At 51.3% G+C, this 20120-nt stretch overlaps 1 protein-coding gene across 1 annotated transcript in view; it reads right to left on the reverse strand.

The window, feature by feature from the left end:
* LOC308178759 (DEP domain-containing mTOR-interacting protein-like) overlaps positions 1 to 12593 on the reverse strand; it is a 17077-nt gene extending 4484 nt beyond the window's left edge. The window contains 3 exon segments of the mRNA XM_080557817.1: positions 778 to 1037; positions 4493 to 4671; positions 11685 to 12593. Of these exon segments, the coding sequence (XP_080413943.1) occupies positions 778 to 1037; positions 4493 to 4671; positions 11685 to 11770 (525 nt within the window). The 5' untranslated portion in view covers positions 11771 to 12593.
* Positions 12594 to 20120: the final 7527 nt, after the last annotated feature.

The raw sequence follows: 20120 nt of genomic DNA on the forward strand, positions 1-20120 counted from the left end.
GCGAGCGGCTGATGCCAAACTGGTGAAGAAGATGAGTTTTGGTAAGGCCACGTTCGTTTTGCAGCATGGGAGAGCTACATCCAGTGCCTCCACGAGAGGGTGCAGCAGCCTCAGCCGTGAGACGCAGGATGCTCGCCCTGGCTGCTGCTGGGAGCAGAAGCAAACCACAAGCGATGCCCAACGGCCAGAGGTGATGGGGACAGCAGAAACCACCCCATCCTCTGGAGGACACCTCCCTCCGTGCCACTTCATGCAGCTGATTGCTTTGAGGATCAAGAAAATAGGAAGAGGCTGTTAAAGAAAAGGGGTCCACAGGGCGGTACGAGGCTGAACCCAGTCTGACAAACAGATTCCTCGGGTGTCAGGAAGACAATTCAGATTGGGAACCAGACACAATCAACCCCAAGAAAACCAAACACTCGGAAGTGGAGGGAGTTGCCTTTACTGTCCAGGAATTATTATAAATGTTTTTCCATGAGAAACGTTGCGCACACACTAAGTGAGGCGCAAGGAGCCAGGTCCAGAAAGGCCCTGACATTCCTGTGCCCTGCCGATTTTGCTGGGACAGAGCCGAGCAGGGCTGGTGGATGTGACTGGCTGGGGCTGTGGGGGCACTGGGAACGGCCACTGGACGTGTCCCTGCTGGGGACACTCAGCCTGCAGCCTGGCCCCTCGTGCTCCCCATTACCAACCCCCAGCACCACATCAAAGCAGCTGTGAATTGAGAGCCCAGCACCTCTGCGAGCCCAAATTGTCCCGTGGCAGGGCTCAGAAAACATCATTTCCCAACGCTGCAGCACGGGGAACAGAAAAGAAACAGCGAAGCTTGCTGTGGCTGCGGGTCCCGGCCGCAAAGCAGCAGCAGCAGCAGCGAGCGCAGCCCTCGCCGGGGGGCAGGGAAGGACTCACGCACTTCTCGTACAGGCTCTGCCCCCTCACGAACACCTTCACGTCCTTGTTGAGGGGGAAGGTCCCGTCGTCCTTGCGGAAGCGGTACAGCAGCTTGGCATCCTTGTAGTCCGAGTGCTCGTCGCACACTGGAAGGAGGAGCGCAGGGCAGGGACGTGAGTGTTATGGATGTCAGTCCGTACGGGACAGACGGACAGCAGCACCGGGCACAGGCTCAGCTTTATCCCCAGGTTAGAAGCTCCAGGGGCTGTGCAGTGCCCTGACCGCCGCCTCTCGACCACGCTGCAACAACCAGCATCCCAGCCCTCGGTCCCCGAATTAGGGGATCGCGAAGGGCTGTGGGAGAGGTCAGCCCCGTGGAAGAGGCCTTGGGAAAGCTTGGCTCTGAGGCCACACTTTGACCCGGTCACTAAATTGCTTCGTTAGAATGGGGATATTGTTGATTTTAATTTGAATGCTGGTGTTTAGGTTTAGACTAAAAGAAAACAAACAGAATTGTCTCAAGAAACTTTTTTTTTTTTTTTCTAAAGAAAGCTACTGCCGTGTTTATGGAGACTTGGAAGAGGGGAGGAAAAAAAACCCTACATCACCGCATCCAAAATCCCAGACCACCTACTTGCAAATTATAAGGTATAATGACAAAAACTTTTCCACACCATTTTCTGCCAGCCCTGCCCGATTCACTTGTTGGCAAGCTGACCTCAACAGAGGTTTTTTTTTCATTCTTTCCTCCAAAGCTAGGTGCACACACTGGAATAAACCAATCACTGTGGAAAGTCCCACTTTCATATTTACCTTGTGGCTGAGAACACAGTCTGTAAACGCATGGTTATTAAATTCATGTGACATTCAGCAGGCAAATATTTGGGATACAGTTCTGAGATAAACTTGCCTACAACAAACGCCTAGATTACAATTAAAAAAAAAAATAGAAATCACAGTCCAGTTCTCAGATAAGTCAGCCTGCCTTGCTTCAGGTCAATCTGTCTGAAGGAAGAAGGGAAAAACTTCACTGATAAAAATGGTATAAAGAAGATACCCAGAAAACAAAGAAAAGTAGACCAGAGAGAAGAGAGAGACAAAGAAAACCACACTGATTTCCTCACTGAAGTAATGTACTACACCAGAGCAAAATCCGAATGATGTAACATACTTCTTGTGAAAACTTTAACGCTTGTTCCTCCTTCCGAGCAAACTGGCAAAACTTCATTCCCATTTTGGCGACGACGCCAAAGCCTGTCAGATTATCCTGAGTCCCTAATTCCTCCCGAGCAGTCGTCCCGGTGGGAAATCAGGACACCGAAGCCCGTGACTCATCAGGCGGAGGGCAGGTCGGGACGGTGGTTTCGAAAGGTGAAAGTTGGGAACATCTTAATTGAAAGGAGTGGTGCCTTAGATGCCTTTGCCATTGGGTGATAGATGGGAATTGAGCACAAAATCTTACAGGACAGCACCCCTAGGAAGCCAAAGCATTTTGCTGTGTGAAGCCTAACACGTTTGCAGCGTGTCACAGAGCACCAGCGTGCACCACACCAGGCAGCACAGGAAGCAATCTGCACGAGATAATTATTGCCTTCTGCGTCCCAGCGGAGAAGAGGGCGAACAGTTTAGGCAGCCAATCGCAAAGCACTTAGCGCAGTGCTGCGGTTAGCAGACAGCCCGATTTCCATAGGACTAACGAAAATTAATGGTCCTGAGGTGAGCCGGAAAGCCAGCGTGGGTGTTCTGCGAGGAATTATCGCGGGAGCGGGAGGGACGTGCCCACGATAAGCAATCAAAGCAGCACCAGCAGCCACAGCCGCGGAGGTTTAGCTAACTAATGGCTTTATTTGAAATTGTTGGCTGGAGAGATGGAAAAATAATCACTTTTCAGCGTTAATGGATAACTGAGAACTCACTGCTTCGGTGTTATGCGTTTGCAATAAAGCACAGCAGCAGGGCTTATTTTTTTTCAAGGCAGCGTAACACAAAGGGCATGAACCCAGCAAGGAGCAACAGAGTGCATTGCGCTGGTCAAAGGCAGCTCCTAGAAGATGGGGGAAGAGAGGGTTGAATTTGGTGTCTGGCATCCATTTCCACCTCCTCAGCTTACAACAGACTGCCACCACGCACCAGGTTACTGGCGCTCGTGTCCCAAAGATCTCATATTAGAATAAAGCTTCCCTTCCCCTAGAAAACAAATCTGTTTTTATTATTTTATTAGGAAAAAAAAAATAGGCCCGAAGCCTTAAGATTTCTTTGGAAAATCTTAGAAATCCGAGGAAATCTTCACTGCAACTGCAAACATTCCTATTTAAGCACCTCTGCCCTTGCCTGTCCGAGTAGGAGATGCCTTCCAAAGGCAATGGCAGGGCAGGGGGAAGCAGCCCCAGCTGTGTTGAACACCTGGGCACCTTGCCTGGATGCTTGGCTGAAAGCTGGACGTGGAACCTTGTTCCGCTCAAGCCCCTTCTTTGCCAACCGTTTCTCAATATTTCATCTAACATGGAAGAAGCACGGCCACACGTTTTGAGAAGCGTGTAGGCAGTCTGAGCATCACTGCCTCCATCGAGAAGGCACAGCCTACAAATATATAAAAAATAAAAAAACCAAAGGCTGAACAGCCTTCAGCGGGCTGAGGTTCTGGGCTCTCAAAAAAAGGAAGAGGAAAAAAGCAGCTCGCTCTGCCAGAAGTGACAGCAGCTGCACACCCAGGACCAGGGCCTGCAGCAAGGATGTGCCGTGCATGTTTTTGGAGAGAAAGGCGAAGGCAGAGGTGCAGGCAGGGCTGCAGCAGGTGCATGTGCCAGGGCTGACCTCGGTGACTGCTCTGCAGCTCGGGGATGGGCACAGACCGCAGCGCGAGACATGGGTCAGTCCAAAACTGTCTGGAGTTCAAAAAAATATTAAAAAGAACAAAGCCTGAATATTACGAGTTGGGCTTGGGAATGAAGCTTTTTCTTTTTTTCTCTCCACCTCCACCCCCTTTTTTTTTTTTTTCTTTTAACAGGTTCCAAAGAAAAGCCTTTGAAATGGCATCACACACCTAATTTCCAAGGGATAGCTTTGCCCCCAGATTTACAGCTGGTTTGTTTATTTGTTTTGGATGGTGTGGACTCCACACCCCCTCTTGTCCCACCCAGGCGTGAATGGAGAAAGTGGGGAACACTGGGCCCCTACAGGAAAGAATGAGCTTTTCTGTGGATAGGAAGCGTGCATCGTCATTCAGCTTCCACTCCTGCCTGGCACAAGCACGAGCTAGACTAGCTTCTGTAAAAATAACCACCCCTCTGCTGGTACATTTGCTGTAGGTGAATACAGGTAAGGAATTACTGAAATCACCTTCAGATAAAAGCCACCCGAGATGTTTTTACCAACACCCAGCCCTATTCCCTTTCTGCAGGACAGGGAACCGGCGCATCCCCCAAAGCACTGCAGCAACTCTGATCCGACCCCATCCAGCCTGCCCATCACCCCCAGGAGCCCTCGCCCATGGGATGGCCACAAAAAGGGACCTGATCGTGCCTCTGACGGCCACACGCAGTGAGCAGACAGGCAGCCACCCCCTGGGGAGGCTCAGTGGGTGGCGGAGAAACCCACCCACCGTGGTGGATGATGTAGTGGTCCATCAGCTTCTGCATGAGGCGGATGCCCGTCTCTCGGTCTGGGGCTTCTTTGTGGTCGATCAGCCAGTCCGTGAGCTCCTTGGCCACGAAGCAGTTGGGGTACGTTCGGAGGTGGTAGCGTCTGTCCTTAATGAGCTTCCCATCGTGGAGGCGAAGCCTGGGGAGAAAGACGGCTGCTGAGCCCAGCTGGCGCTGCAGGGAGCTTTCAGTCCAGCACCCAGCACCTGCCCAGCCTAGAGAAACTGCTGCTGATATGGGACTTCTGGCAAGCACCCAGTGGCTAACAAGTTCAACCAAACCTCTTCGCTTTGCTAGACTGCATCAGCCCATCCTAAGGAGCCTCTCTTCAACATCCCCTTCTCCCTACCCCCACTGCGTGGATTTGGTGATTGCCTGCACCAGACGTTGAACCACACAAGATTTTTTGCTCTAAACAGGTCCCTGAAAAATACGCAGCAGCTCACTGAAGCTTGTGAAGAAGGGCCAAAACACACACACAAAATAATAGCACACATATTTGTCCTCTTGGCACAGTTCTGTGTCGAGCTCTCCTTCCCCATAAGCATGGGAGCAGGAACGTCGCTGCCACCAGGACAAAGGCTGGAGCCTAAAGGCTGGAGCTCAGGGTGGGACCGTCAATGGGAGCCCTTGTTTCTTCTAACAAGGACGAATGCCAGGCAGATCTGTGCTTTCCTGTACCAATAATCCCCAGCAAACACGAGCAAACTGATCCGAACCACGAGCCAGCCACAGACAGCTCGCTCAGAGATAGCGCTGCCTTCGGTCCAGCGGTAGTCCTGACTTTTTCTGGTTCAAACTGGGACAGACTGGGACAGATTTCACCAGAAGTACAAGCGTCCTACCCTGAGAGCCCTGACGTTGTGGCTGGTCTGCAGCTCTGATGGAAAGATGAATACGAGTGAAGGTCGCTCAGGTGGGTTCAGCTTTGACATTTAAGAAGACTTGAACGACAGAGCGAGCCGCAAAGCACAGAGATCTTGTGTGCTCATGCCAAAGCTAACCCAGCCCGGCAGGAGATCTGACCGGCAGCCAGACTTCTGCCCTGTAGTCATTGCTGTTCTCAAAACGCTCACCCTGAAAAACGCCCTGTGCATGCGGCAGACTCAGAGAGGAGATGTTTAATTAATATCTTCTCTGTAACTTCAGGACATTTCTGGTTCCAAGTTATCTATTCCAATTCACAGTTTTGCCTCAAGCCAGTGTATTTTACAAAGGCATTAATCACTGCAGTGGTTCTTTGTTTAATTCCTCAGGTTCCTTTGTTTTGTAGACACCACATCGTACGTGGCAGCCTGTTGAACAATAGTTGCAAGCACCATATGAGAAATTTTAAATATCCTGAAATCTATCAGATAATAACAGATTATCCTACATTATAGGATTAACAAATGCCAGGGTCTCAAAAGTCTTAAGATAAAACCTTTGTTGGATAAAAATGTAGTAACTGACTGCTGCAATTAGTGTTCAGGCTACTACAAGCCAACATAATTGTTAATAGATAGGCTCGGACCTTCCAGGTAACACCCAAAGAAACATGGCAGGATTTGACAATGCAGAGACACAAAGAAAGCAGCACAAATGACTAAACCAAAAATGTCACATTTCAGAATACTGCAGGAAATGCACAGAGCTTCAGGGGAGGGGAAAAAAGATTTTCAGAAAAGAAGTACTGTTAAAAATTATTAGGATTTAAATACATATACATTCTTATTTTGAAACTATTCTACTGTGAACAATTGTCAGGGAGGGAATAAAGTGGGGTTTAAACGTCTTGGAGCAGCAGTGTCATAGATCTTTTGTGCTGTTCGCAGTTTGTGAGAAGTTTGCCCTGCTGCCCACAGACTCAAGGCAGTGGAGGACACACAGCTCAAGTGTCCTTGTGGTCTTGTTCACTGTCCTTATGTTTCCCCATCAACTAAGAGGAGACAGATCGTGTCCTTCAGATACACAAGGGCATAACGTCAACTGCATCTTTGAGCAGCTTGGCTGACACCCCTCTAAAGCAGCCTATATACCACGTTGGAAAAACAAAGCCACTGGAGCTGTGACTGTTTCGTAACCATGCTTCCAAGTGAAAAAAAAAAAACATTAAGGAGGCATATGTAATGCACTATTACAAATTTTCTACGTGCCAAAACCTTTCCCATGTACATATTATTTCTTCAAAAGGACATTAAATAAATAAATAAAGGCACAATACAAGGATAAGATGCTTGCTGGAACATGACAGCCAACTGTTATGAAACGTTCCTGGTCTGGCAGCCAGCACGCTGCTTTCGCATGCACTTGCTTTGGACAGACTGCGCTGCGTAACCGACTTGTTTCTTCGTCAAGGTCACTAAAAAGACACCATCCTTCCCTCTGCATGACCTTGTTGAAAGGCTGACCTGCAGCAGCGCAAACAGAAAATAAATTCTAAGAAACCCTCGAGGGAGTCAAGAGTTTAAGTCCCACTGGTTGTTACCAGCGCCCTGAAGGATGCCCACCGCTGGGGCGCATTGCCAACCACGCAGCTCCGCTCTCCACGATTTCTGTGCACTCACATTTCACACAGTTTGGAACCAAGAGCCTGAATCAGAGACGTACAGCAACACGAGCACTTCCTTGTATTGGAAAGGGTGCTGGGTTTACTGCATGGGAGCTGGACAGCCAGAGCAATCCCTGAAGTGAGAGCTGTCCTGCACCAAGAGCCCCGTGTGTTGGCGCAGAGCGGGACCCCTCACCGGGAGCTGGCGGAATCGCTGCTCATTGCTCCCCATCACCTCCTGCTTGCGTAAACGAGCCTTGAGCAGCCCAAATGCCAAGGTGAAAATCTCAAGGACGTTAACTGAAGTTTGCATTCCCACAGAAATTAAATATAAATGAACGACCCTGAAGATACATCATCCAAATGATCTTTTATTTTCCTATCTTGGGGGGGGGGGGGGGGGGGAATAAAAAGCTGAGTGCTCAGTAAAAGGGAGCACCAGCCACAAGAGCACATCTGCAAAATAGCTGCTGGAGAGGAACATTCTTACAAATCAACCACTGCAGAACCCAGCTTGCTGCACTCCCATACCTGCAAAAGCACATTAGGGAGGGGAGAGTTTTGCATGACTGTGGCAGCCCATTCAAAGAGGTACAGATGTGTTTTATTTTCCTTCTATTTAAATGCACATATAAGAAAACTGAACTTAAACCTCAAAAAGCAATTCCAGCAAGAGCAACTCTGCTTCTTAGGCTTCTCTTTCACCAGCACTAAAAAAAAAAAAAAAATAAAAAGTGTAATAGCAGCTTTCTGACCACGTTGCACGATCTTCTGAATAACAGCCAGAAGTTCACTTGGTGACTGCCACACCAAGCACCTCCTGTGGACCCCCTATCTCAGCCAGGGATACAAACTAGGGCAGGTTCAGCTCCAAACCTCGAAGCGAACCTAATTTTCAAAGCATCAAAGTATTAGCACTCTGTATAACAGCGTCTCAGTCGGAGTATCCAATTAAAACACCACCTTGGAAAGTCCTGGACAGCAGTTGAAATCACAACTTTGTTCTTCGTAGGAGAAAACCTTCCTTCCCTTTTCTTTGTCCAAGATCGGGTATAAGTTTCCTGAGTATATTTCACATCTCCGAGTGATTAATGCAGCTTAGCAGAGTTACTGGAGAACAGCTGGTTCACCTGACCGTGATGAATCCCCAGAGGAGTGCACAAGGACTTGTCTATACTTGAGAAACCCAGCTTACAGAAGGGTGTGAATTCAAAGCGCAGTAGCTGTTCCCGGATATCTCTGTGCAGATAAGCCATTTGTTGCAATTAGAAATGACTAATTGGGCCTCGCTTATGGAATGCCACCCAAGAGCACTCAACACCCAGTAAAACTACTGGGATTTTCATGCAAGATTACCCGGCTGAAACAAAAAGACCGAGAGCAGGAGACGCGAGGAATGCCTGACACAGCAACCCTGTCAAACACAGCACCAAGATATCAGTGGAAATTAATATTTTTGTCTTTCTGATGGGGAGTGACTTGGGACCCAAACTTCTCTTCCCCCTCCGTGGACCAGGAAGCAACATCTGTGTGGAAGCGAAGGCAGCCAGCCGGCAGCCAGCCCCAAGCACAGCACACAGTGTCCCCCCCAATTTCTTTAGGATAAGTTCATCCCTGGCCATCCCCAAGAAGCATTTCCTCACCCCTCACTTGTGCAGCCATTTCTTGTGCAGCTGGGAAATGCACCGCGACACTGAACAGACTCATCGTTCCAGCCAAAGCAAACCGAGAGGGATTCGCAAACTTGCTGGGAAGCCAAAGAACCATAAAGACGGAACAAAGGTTTGTTTGGCTAAATACAATAGCAAGGAGGAGGCAGGGCAGGAAGTGGAGAACAGGGAAAACAAATGTTTGAGGTTTTTTGTAGATACAACAGCATGATCTGCTGATCAAGGCTTACAGAGCATGCACGGGAGAAGTCTGCGAGGCTCCTTTATGTGGTGCCGTGATTCCTTATCCAAGGGCAAGCAGGGGAACACAACGCAGGCATTTAGTCCTGCCCTTGCCTCAGCAAGGTCATCCAGCCTCTGTGCCTCCGTTTCCCCATCAATACCTACCCAACTGGCCTTGGGAAGATTCATGGCACTAAATCCTCCTTACCCGCCAAGCTGGAGGATCCCCAAAATACAAGAGAGGGGCTCGAGCATGCAGCGTGCTCTGCTGTCACTCAATTCTCCTTTCGGCTGGACGAACTGGGCAGCAGGTTGCTGGAGTCCAGCTCTCCACCTTCCTGCCCAGCAGCAGACTCCAGACTTTCTGCACTGGGAACAAGCTCCTGCCCAGACCAAGGCAGAAGGATGAGACTGCTCTGCCCAAGACCCCAGCATTTAGACCCATCACCTGCAAAGCACAAGTGAAGAGCAGTGCAGTCATGCTGGATGAAAGCCACCTGCTGTCCTCTAGGAAACAAAGAGCTTAGACTCACAGAATCATGCAGGTTGAAAAGACCTCTAAGATCACCTGGCCAACCTTCGACCTAGCACTGCCAAGCCCACTATTAAACCATGTCCCTAAGCTCTACATCTACACGTTTTTTGAAGACCTCCAGGGATGGTGACTCAACCACTTCCCTGGGCAGCCTGTTCTAATACTTCACAACCCTTGCAGTAAATAAATTTTATCTAATACCCTACCTAGACCTCCCCTGGCACAATTTAAGGCCATTTCCTTGTCTTACCAGTGACTGGGAGAAGAACTCGATCCCCACCTCAATACAGCCTCCTTTAAGGTAATTGTAGAGCTCAATAAGTTCTCCCCTGGGCCTCCTTTTCTCCAAGCCGAGGAACCCCAGCTCCCTCCACCGCTCCCCACAAGACTTGTGCTATGAACCTCGAGGGCTTCAAGAGGAGCAAGGTTCAGTTCAGGACTGCAACCTGCTGCAGGGGGTCTGAAAACTGGGATTTTGGGAGCTCCCTAACTCAAACCAGGAAACTCCCAGACACTCCAGCTACAGGGAAAAAAATATTTATACGGGTGTCTCAAAAAGTATCTGCATCTTGTTCCCCAAAGTACATATGTCCTGTGTTTTTAAAGCTAAATGGCTTTTTTTTTTAAAGCCTGAGGGCACATTTGCACTAGCAGTGAGGACTGAAGCTCCTAGACAAATATTGGAAGGAAAAAATGAGTTGGTGTTATGGGTTTTCAGAAGGATGTACCATTTGCACTGCATCTTTTCCTTGCTTATAAGAACTAGGGCAGTGCACAGGATGGTAGAAAAGCTCTTTTCACAGATAGATTTATTGTACCCCCATCTCCTCTTTACAGTCACAAATGTCAAAATGCTCCAGGATTTGACATGCTCTTGACCAGTAAAAAGAGCTAGGATGTCACATCATTGCCCTTGCACACCCACTCATTGCAGCTTTAACACATGGCTCAGTTAGTTTATTTTCTGAATACCTGACCCCTTCCTTTGGCCCAGGCTATAGCGCCCATGACCACAGTCACTCCAGATGAGTAAAACATTGGAAATATAAATATGAATAAGCCTGCCCTGCCCGTGGGATGGAAAAAGCAATAATTTAGCGTCACTTGCAATGAGTTACTGAAATGAAGCAACGCACTTAGATCTGCTGCTGCTCTTCCCTACAAGAAAGTTAAGCTCATTTTCTAAACCTCACTTATAATGCAGGCAATATTTGGGAAAGACAACGGAAATGTGGCTGACCATTGTTGCACATTTACATTCCAGCCACCTTGGACGTGGGCTGTGTTTCCAGAATGGAGCCCTAATCTTTAGAAGGAAATTGTCAGTCCTTAATACAACGCAAATTAATAAAGCTAAGGCTAACATGAACACTGAGTTTGGACAGCACAGTGGCACAGAGGTAATTTTAGGATTCTGGTGCTAACAGACATGGGCTCCGGGCTCTTCACATTATTCAGGGATATATTTCCTAGCTCCCACCCACATTTCAAAGCAAAAAAGAACAGCTCCAGATACAAGCAAGCCAACTCTGCTGGAGAGCAAGAAAAGCCTATAGCTGCATGTTTAGAGGCAGGTTTTTTTGCCGACCCCAGACGCACAAGGAGCATGCTTCTCAGCCACACGGGTTGCCCTGCACAGCAGAACTTATTTCAGTCTTCCTAAGAAGAGAGCTCAGAAGTTGCTTGAGAACCGGGACCATGAAACAGCGCAAGTTCCCAAAAGCAACTTTTTCACGAGACCCTTCAGGTTGCTCGCATTCAGGCACGCGGCACCCATGGAGCGCCCTCCTGCATCGCCCCAAAAGTCCAAGCCCCATGGGCAGGGCTGTCCCCAGAGTGCTGGTGTCCCCAGGCTCTCAGTGTCCCCAGGCTCTCAGTGTCCCCAGGCTCTCAGTGTCCCCAGGGTGCCGGTGTCACTGCAGCAGGCTCTGGACGTGGTGCAGGATGCCGGAGGAGCAGAAAACCCGCTGCCACCCAAAAGCGCCGGGCGATCCTCTAGCACCCGGAGGCGGAGGGCAGGAGCTGCCCGGTGCTGAGCAGCAGGACGGGGTGACACGGGGAAGGACCTGCTTCTCCGGCAGCTCGGTGCCAGAGAAGGGGGGGGGGGTGCTCAGCAAACCGAGCACCGGGGGGCACAGCAGGGACCCCCCCGCGGGTGGGTGCAGCCCCGAGCCCCCGCCAGCCCTGCCTCCTACCTCAGCTGCTCCCCGGCGATCATCACCTCTGCCCTGTAGTGCAGCTCCGCGGCTTTCTTCTTCAGGCTGCCGCCCAGGCTCTCCATGCCGGCCGGGAGGCAGCCCGAGCGGGGCAGGAGCTCCGCACCCTCCCCGGGCCCCCCATGGGCTCGCGGGGCCGGAGGCTGCTCGGTCCCAACCCCGCAAAGCGAGGCTCAGGTGGGCAGCCCCGAGCCGCCGGGGCCGCTCCCGGCCTCTCCTCCCCTCTCCGGAGGCGGAGCCTTGGAGGCCCCGCGGAGGCTCGGAGCCGGCCTCACCCGCGGGGCGCTCGGCCTGCCCGCACGGCTGCGGGGTGCCGCTGTGCTCGGAGGATGCTCTTTCGGCTGGGCGCTGAGGAAAAGCCCCGCAGCCACCCCGTCCTCGTGCCGCGCCTTCCCTAAGAAGGGCTCCAGCCGACTCCCAGGGTGGAGGCTGGTCCCAGCCTCTTCCCTAAGGGCTTTTCCTCCCGGCTCCATCCCACATCACGGCCGACGCGGGCTGAAAAGCGGGCTCAGGGCAGCCTGGTTCCTTCCTCGTGGTAGCAACCATCGCAGAGGTCGGATGGAGAAGCTCAGCCTGCAATTAGCAAGGGCTGGAGGTGATGGGTCTCCTGGCTTGGGCCATTAGAGCCTGCCTCCAGGCACCGACACCTGCCCCCGCTCCTGCCTGCCCTTTCCTCCATCAGAGATCTTTTCTCTGCAGGCCAGAGCTGACCTTGCAATGATAATGTTGAGTAAAGCAATAAGCAGAGGAACTGGGATATGGAGGCGATTAATTACAGCCGTCATTGCCGTCAGATGCGTGTGCAATTATATTTCCATTAGTTAAAGGCAAAGTGGAAAAAAAGCGGCTGGCAAAGAAGACAAAATCCCTGCAATGTAAATAGGGGGGGCACCTTACAAAAAGAAAATGCAGAGGAGACGGGTTTGAGGGAAGGAAAGGAAATTGTATCAATTAAGGAAACTCCAATTCAAAGCGTAATAAAGCATCAGTAAAGTCGATGCCATCGTTAATTAGATCATCTCTAGCAGCAGTTTCTCAGCGGGGAGCTTTTAGCCAATATCCCCACCAGTTCCCCCAGTCCACAAGAGATTGCTGGAATGGAACAGAGAATGTACTGCAGTGAAAGATGAAGGGGGAACCAGCAAAGCTGCCTCTCTGCACCCCGATGCTGCCCTTGTCACCTCAGCAGAGCTGACACCAGCCTGGGCAGGGGGGAGCAGGATGAGACCCCCCCCCCCAGCAGCCACCAGCCCGGAGCACTCTGCTGGGACCAGAGACGCAGCGGTCTCTGCTAGTTACTGCAGGAAACGACTTTATTTACACTAAAACCCTCTGACACTGCTGCGTCAGTGCCAAAGCTCTGTACAAAGTCACCTTGATATCAGCGAGGAGGAAGTTTTGGGGCAAACCAGCGCCGACGTCTTCAGGCTCCCTGCAGCAGGCAGGGCACTCGGGGGCACTCCCAGCCCTGCCTTTGCAGCACCCTCAAGTTCCTCTGTCTGTCCCCTTTCCTTAAGAGACCATCTGGCTCTCTGCAATACCCGAAGGATACAAACCCCATATTCTGCAGCAGCATCCACGTCCTCACTAGCACAAGCAGAGCCTTCCAGGCTTAAATTCCCCCCCACGCCACAATATTGGTAAATCAAACAAGCTCAGGTCAGCGCTTCGAGAAGCGCAGCAGGCAGCAGGGTCTGAAATCAAAGGGAGAACTGTGTGGTGCCTTCCTGGAAAGAGCAGCGAGCTGGCACGTGGGACCACACGGTCTCGGCATTCCTGAATGAGCTCAGTGTCCCAAAATCTGCTGCATGTCTGTGGCTATAGGGCCGCATGCAGGCAGGACAGGCTCTGTGCTGGCTGAGCTGCCCAGGGCTCTCTGTGCCCCCAGTGTCTTTCTTACCTTTCCTGACCTCTCTCCCAGAAGCGAACCACTGAGACACTTCCCTTTTGTCACCGAGTCCTAAGGGGGGAGATTTCAGATTCCTGGATTCCTACGAGGTGGGTGCTGAAGGGTTTCAGAGGGGGACACAGATGTCTTGCAAGCTCTTAGGAGTTCAGGCTGGGGCACAGCATCCCTTAACACCCAGCTCTGGACACAGGCACAGCTCCACTAATCCTTGCCAAGTCTGGAGGGGGTCTTAAACCACCTTTACAAGGCTGAGGACGTGCCAGCAGCTCTCTCCTCAGGTTGCAGTTTGCAGAGGCACTTTGCTGGGGTACAGGTGCTGCTGCTTTGCCATCTAGAGGCCACCAGAGCCACCCAAGCAGGGCAGAAGGACTCGGTTGACCTGCCCTCTAGGTTTCCCACCCCACAACGGAGCCCTGCCTCAGGCTTTCCCTGGTTTGCACAAGAAGTTGTTCCACCACACGTGCCTCAGGGCGGGAGCACCCTGCAGGGGCACCGCCACAGGGGCACATCGCCCAGCTCCAGCTGTCCAAGCACGGAGCTGAGTCTGAGCAGATGGGGGAATACCTGCACGTGGAGAAGCAGGGACAGAGCGAGAAGGAGCAGCAGGCATGGGGTAAAGGCTCCCTGCAGCTGGAGGTACACTGGCTGGCCTTCCTCCGTCTCTCCCTGCTGCAGAGGTGAAGCCGGGGGGGGGGCTGGCCACGTCTCAGCCCCGGCGCTCCCGTCCAAGCCAAACAGCGGCTGCAGCCCGGGGAGCACCAACAAGGCTGCTTCTGTGCAGGCTCTCCCAGGCATCCTCTCTCCTGCACCAAGGGGAAAACAGGCTCCACTTGTGCGCACAGGGAGGCTCAGCTAACTGATGGCTGCTCCAGCATCGCCGATGATGGGGTGCCTGTCCCAGGCTGTGCAGTGGGCTTGGAAGGTGCTCTCGGGGCAGGCAGCCCTGCAGCATCCTTTCTAACACGAGCACGAATGCATGCTGACCAGGAGAGCTGCTCTGATGGCTCCCATGACCACACATCCCACCATGGGGGTGCACAGGAGGGGTTCCCCCTTTAGCTTTCTTCCTAGGGCTGGTATTTTTCTCTTCGACTGGGGAGAAACTTCTTTAAATTAGACCTTAATGTTAGTATTTAAGCCACAAAAACAGCAAGGAGAAGCTACTACAATATATTCTCTCCCCTTATCAAGCCCTGAGAGTACTCGGTGTGGATTGCAGAGAAGGTGACCATGGAGTAGTTATTCTCCCAGCAATGACCAGGACCGGTCTTATGAAACAAGTCAGCAGAACTGAGTAAAACTAGGATATTTTTTCCCCCTTTACCAGCAAAAAATTAAACTGTGTGATTTGTCACTGCTAGATATTAAGCCTCAAAGTCTAAAGGGATTAAAAAAGGGATTAGGTACATTCATGCAGGACAGGTCTCGGTATTGAACAGGATCATCCAGATGCTTGCGGCTGCCTTCGTTGCTGGAAGCCACAAGGTGTCGGTGCAGAGGTTGCTCACCGTTTCCTTTGCTCCTTCCCTAGCATCTGCCACTGCTCTGCATCGGAGCAAAGACCCAGGCCCCGAGGAGCTTCTGCTCTCCATTAGCACAGCAGTTCGGATGTCACTATCTTCTGGGCACTAGGAGCAAGGGGGAGCCCTGAGCAAGGAGGTGGGGGGGCTGTTCAACGAGGCCCCGCGTGCCCCACGCTCACAGCCCCAAGTCTGACGCACCCCGGGGCTGCCCCTTGCAGATCTGATGCTTTCCCCCGAGCATTTCGTGCTGCTGAAGGGAACCCCCAGTGAGCAAACCGCAGCTACCGCCACCCTGGAGGTTACGGCATTTCAGGGCTGCGAAAAACCATCCCTAGACGTGGCTTCCCCACTCCCCGTACGTGCAGGGATTAATTAGATTTAATCCGTTATCAGCTGGATGCACAGAGGAAAGGTGTTATTCACAGGGGCTTTGGAGTCAAGGCTACCATGAATATGCACACAGCGCTGCGGGGTCACCCCGTTTGGTTTCCTCTCCCGAAGAGCCGTAGTGCCTGATTTTTCTGTTTCAATAGATCAGGAAGTGGCTCGAGTCATTAAGTGAGCAGAAAAGAGAGAGGATCCTGTGGGTACAGCCAGGCCTCTTGCTTTTCAGCTCCCAACCTTGGCAGAAGGTTCAGCACTCACTGCTTGGTTTTTTGTTTGTTTGTTTTGTTTTGTTTTTTCCTTTTCCCAAGCAGGGCCGAGGAATGCACAGGAGGAAATCCGATGAGCTCATTTAGAAATTTAAAATACACACGAGTTACCAAAAGGGGAAGAACGTGCAAAGCTCTCTGCAGCAGTGAGCATGGGGGACACCGCCAGCTGTCACCGGCGTCCCTGTCAACAACCAGGAGCTTTCGTCAGCCTTTTGCCTAAACTTTGTCCTCCCCAGGACAGCTGCAGAAACCCCCCGGTGCAGGGCAGAAGAGCCCGGCTGCAGGCAGCCTCAGCTTTTCCTGCTCCGAGCTGGCACAGACACCAGCAGCTGGCATTCAGCCATCCTCCACCCCACCCCGATTTTAGTCCAGCTTCGCAAGAAGGGGGTTTGCAGCCAAAGGGAGCTCTCAGCAAGGTGCCTTTGCCCGCAGGGCTGGGAGGCGCCGGGAGCTGGGCTCTGCTGCAAGAAGCTGGGGCTGGCTGCAAAGCTGCGGCTGTGCTCCTGCAGCGCTGCTCCATGCGGCGGTGCCTGTGCCACTGGAGGATGGAGGCCGGCACACAGCAAGCACCTCCAAACCCTGCAAAAGCAGGGAAAAATGAAATGAAGAAAAAAGAAAAAAAAAAAAAGCAGATCAGCAATACTGGGGGCACCTGGTGCGGAGCTAACGCCAGCCTGGAGATCGGCATGCACCAAGGAAGGGGTGGGGGTGCACCGCGGTAGAAAGGCTCTGCCCCAGCCTCCGTTCCCATGCTGGAACCAGTAATGGGACTGGACAGCGGGTCTGTCGGGGTCTGGGAAGCAGGGGAAGATTTATTGCCTTCTACCGGCAGAAAATGAGCGGGTTATTCAACAGTTTCTCATTAGCCAGTTACAAAACTGAGATGGAGCTTTCGTGTCATTGAGTGTCCTTTGTTTTGTTCCAGAAAATAAATGAGGAGGTGTTAGGGCATATACATGCTTCTTTCCACAGAAAAGAAAACCTACTGACCCCAAGCAATCAAACTCTGTAAAAAATAATAACAACAACAAAACCTGGCTGACTTCAAAATAGGAAACGGGGAGGGGGAATTTTGTTTCCCTTGAAATTTTGAAGAATTACAACTCGGTTATAGTTCTGCAAAATGTACAAGGAATGGAGCTTTACATTAAGGAAAACAAACAAAAATAACACAAACACACTAAAACAAAAAAAAAGACAAAAAAACACTCCCATGATTGCATTGCTTCAGGACCTGCAGCTTTAATGAAAACACCACCAAGAAGTTTATTTTGTAATGAACTAATTCACATCTTTGTAAAAACAAAAACAGAAAAAAACACTCAGCAAGTCAAATGAGTTTAATTCCCACCCGGTCCCCATGAGATGAAGTTCGGCTCCCCCCAGCTCCACGAGCTGCCCACGGCAGCCAGGCTGCGGCCACAGCCACCCCGCAATTCTCCAGCATGGCTTCGAAATCCTGGTCAGAGCATGACAAAAGCAGCACAGCACCTGCAGAGGGTGATTCTGGCCCCGCTTTTTCCCCATAGCATAAATTCTCAGGCTTCGGAGGTGGGGAAGGATGAGCCTCGTGCTTTTTGGACTCCTTTCTAGAGCCCGGTGTTTGCCACAGCCTGGGCTCGGACGTGCTGCATCCCGCGCGGTGCATCCTGCCCGCGAGAAGGGAGAGCCGAAGGCGGGAGGCAGGAAGGAAAATCACAGCACGCGTGGGAAAAGCACAGCACGTGTGGTTGGGGGAGAGGAACTCGCACCTCGTAGGCTCAGCGCACCATGAAAGGTGAAAGTCAAAGGTGGAGGAAAGGCTGGGATGGGGGGGTCAGCAGATACACGAGCAGAAACAAATTTCCAGCCCCACATCCAGCTGTCCAAAGCGTCGTTGGAGCTGGATTCCCCCAAGCCATGCCTGGTGACACAATCCGCTCTAGGGGAAGGAAGGAGAGGCGAGCCTCCCCCAGCAGCACCCTCCGGCCGCCTTCCCCAGGGGCTGGACGTTGCCCTCTCCATCCCAGCAGCCAGAGAAGCGTTTTGCAGCCCTTCTGTCTAACTAGCTTGGATATCACTGGCAGCCTGGGCTACACAGCAAGTATTTATTCCACTTGAACAGGATCTGTGTGCCTCAACGAGGTGTATGACCAACTTGGAGAGACACTTGGTTGGGAGAAGAAGCTTGAGACGTGCCAGTGCTTTCAGATTCAGCCTCTCCCTGGACTTGTACCAAGGTGACACTGAGGAGCCAGCGTTGAATTGTTAAGCCCTGGCCAGGTGGGATACAGAATATGTTTGTGATTCAGCAAATTGCACGGAGGTACAGCCCAAATGTGGCAGGAGGAGTTCTGCGAAGAGTTAAATCAGCAGTTCGCTCCTTAACTGAACAAGCTCATACGCTAGAGCAAAACAGGTTTCCGTAAAGAAGAGAATTCCTGGTTCGACCTTGATCACAACATCCCTCATATTGTCTGCCACATCAGTTACATATATTAAACATCCATATCAGCAGAGTAGAAAAATTATACACAAGCAGTTTTTGCCCTGTACAGCCAAAATTGAACACATATTTAAGGCATCTTGAGCAACCTCGTAAAGAACTGCTGATATTAAGCAGTGGCACTTTAATCAGAAATGAACCATTTTTTATTATTATTTTTTCCTCCAGAAAGACACACTCCAGCCTTTCTGCGTTTCCTGGCAGAAGCTGATTTATCTATTGCAAAATTCAGCAGCCTCAGCAGAGCCGAGCAGCCTCCCTGAGGGCGCACAGCTTGGCAGAGCTTAAAGGGAAAGACAAAGGCAGTTTTACAAACTGCCAAGAGCCGACAGCACTGGATTTTCCTGCCTGAGCTGTGATCACGATCCTGGTGAGGTGCAACACAACCAGAGCCTTGGCAGCCTTCGGCTCTTCCCCTTTGGGCCTGCAAGTTCAAGGTTTCTCCTTGGTGGTCTTCTCGGTATTTATTCCATCCTTTCCATTTTACACCTGGCTGTTCTGGTAGTAGGAGACAGAGAATCATTTGAGGATAGGAAGAGAATAAAAACCAACCAAAAAACAAAAACAGTACAAATTTCATCCATCACCTAAAGCAAGCATCGATCAGAAGAGGCTAACCTTTCTTCTCCCCCACCACCGAGGGGATGCAGCTTCTTGCTGACACAGCACGAGCAGCTGGAGCCACAACAGCCCCGCAACGTGTCTTGGCCCACTTGCAAGTTAGCGACTTAACAGATGAAGAACGATCGTGCTGCACTTTTTGGAGCTTGGGGTTTTGCTGCTTCCAGACGGGACAGCCCAGCTGCCCTTCACGTTCCTGACAGGACTTCCAGCTCTCACCCTATGGCCGCATCCTGGGGAAGGCAAAGGTGCCCAGCCAGCTCCTGGAAGAGCCAAAAGCACGTCTCAAAATAGATCCTGCTGATGAAACTACTGGAATAGCTGCAGCACAGGAGAAGGGAAACCCAGACCACAATGCTGTTAACCAGGGCTGGGGGCTTTGGACACAGCCACGTCCCCCCACGCCACCCATGGGTGATGCAACGTGCTCAGGCCTCATCCCTGCTGCGGGCTCTCGGACACCTCGGAGGGCAAAACGTTTGATTCATCAGTGAGGTAGGGACCCAGGGAAACCCAGGCAGCTGCTTTCTGAGCCTGCATCTGCTGTGGAAGCATACAGAAACAGCTACGTACCAGTGAAACAGCTTGAAGCTGAATTTGCTCCTTGCTGGGATCGCAGCACAAATGACAGCCGGGACAGGATACAGAAAAGTTCACCCAGTGGAAGCGAGCTGGACGTTGGAATGGCAGTAGCAGTCTGTTTTCCCTCTGGTCAATGACCACGGCATTTTTGTGGTCCACAGATGCCACTTTTTCTATCAGCTTTTACTGGTAGTGCTTAGAATAGGCATTATTTTTCACGGTATTTTGTCCGTTCCCAGGTAATTGGCCTCCGTACGCTTGCAGAACAGAGGGCCAAACAGCCCCCCCTCCGGAACCAGCACATCCTGTTGTTTGATTTAGTCCCAGCTGGACGCTTTGCATGCAGCGCTCAGAGCAGCCCCAACGCAGGATGGTAGGGCAGGAACGGACGCAGCGTGTCCGTGGAACGACAGCCATGATTCTCTCCAACATGAAATTCCCTGCTGATACTGGCACAATACTTTGCTGATTTCTTAGTTGTGAAGCACCCCATTTTGAGATGACTTTGTGATGCTAACTATACTAAGAACTGCTTCACTCAAAAGGCCACATAAGCTACATTAATGCAATTTGATAAGTGTTCCAAGGTTTTAAAAAAGTAATCGAAGTCTCCTGAAAAAGGGCTAAACGCCACTCTGC

Source organism: Anser brachyrhynchus (assembly GCF_964034855.1).
Source record: "Anser brachyrhynchus genome assembly, chromosome: 16".
Taxonomy (NCBI): domain Eukaryota; kingdom Metazoa; phylum Chordata; class Aves; order Anseriformes; family Anatidae; genus Anser; species Anser brachyrhynchus.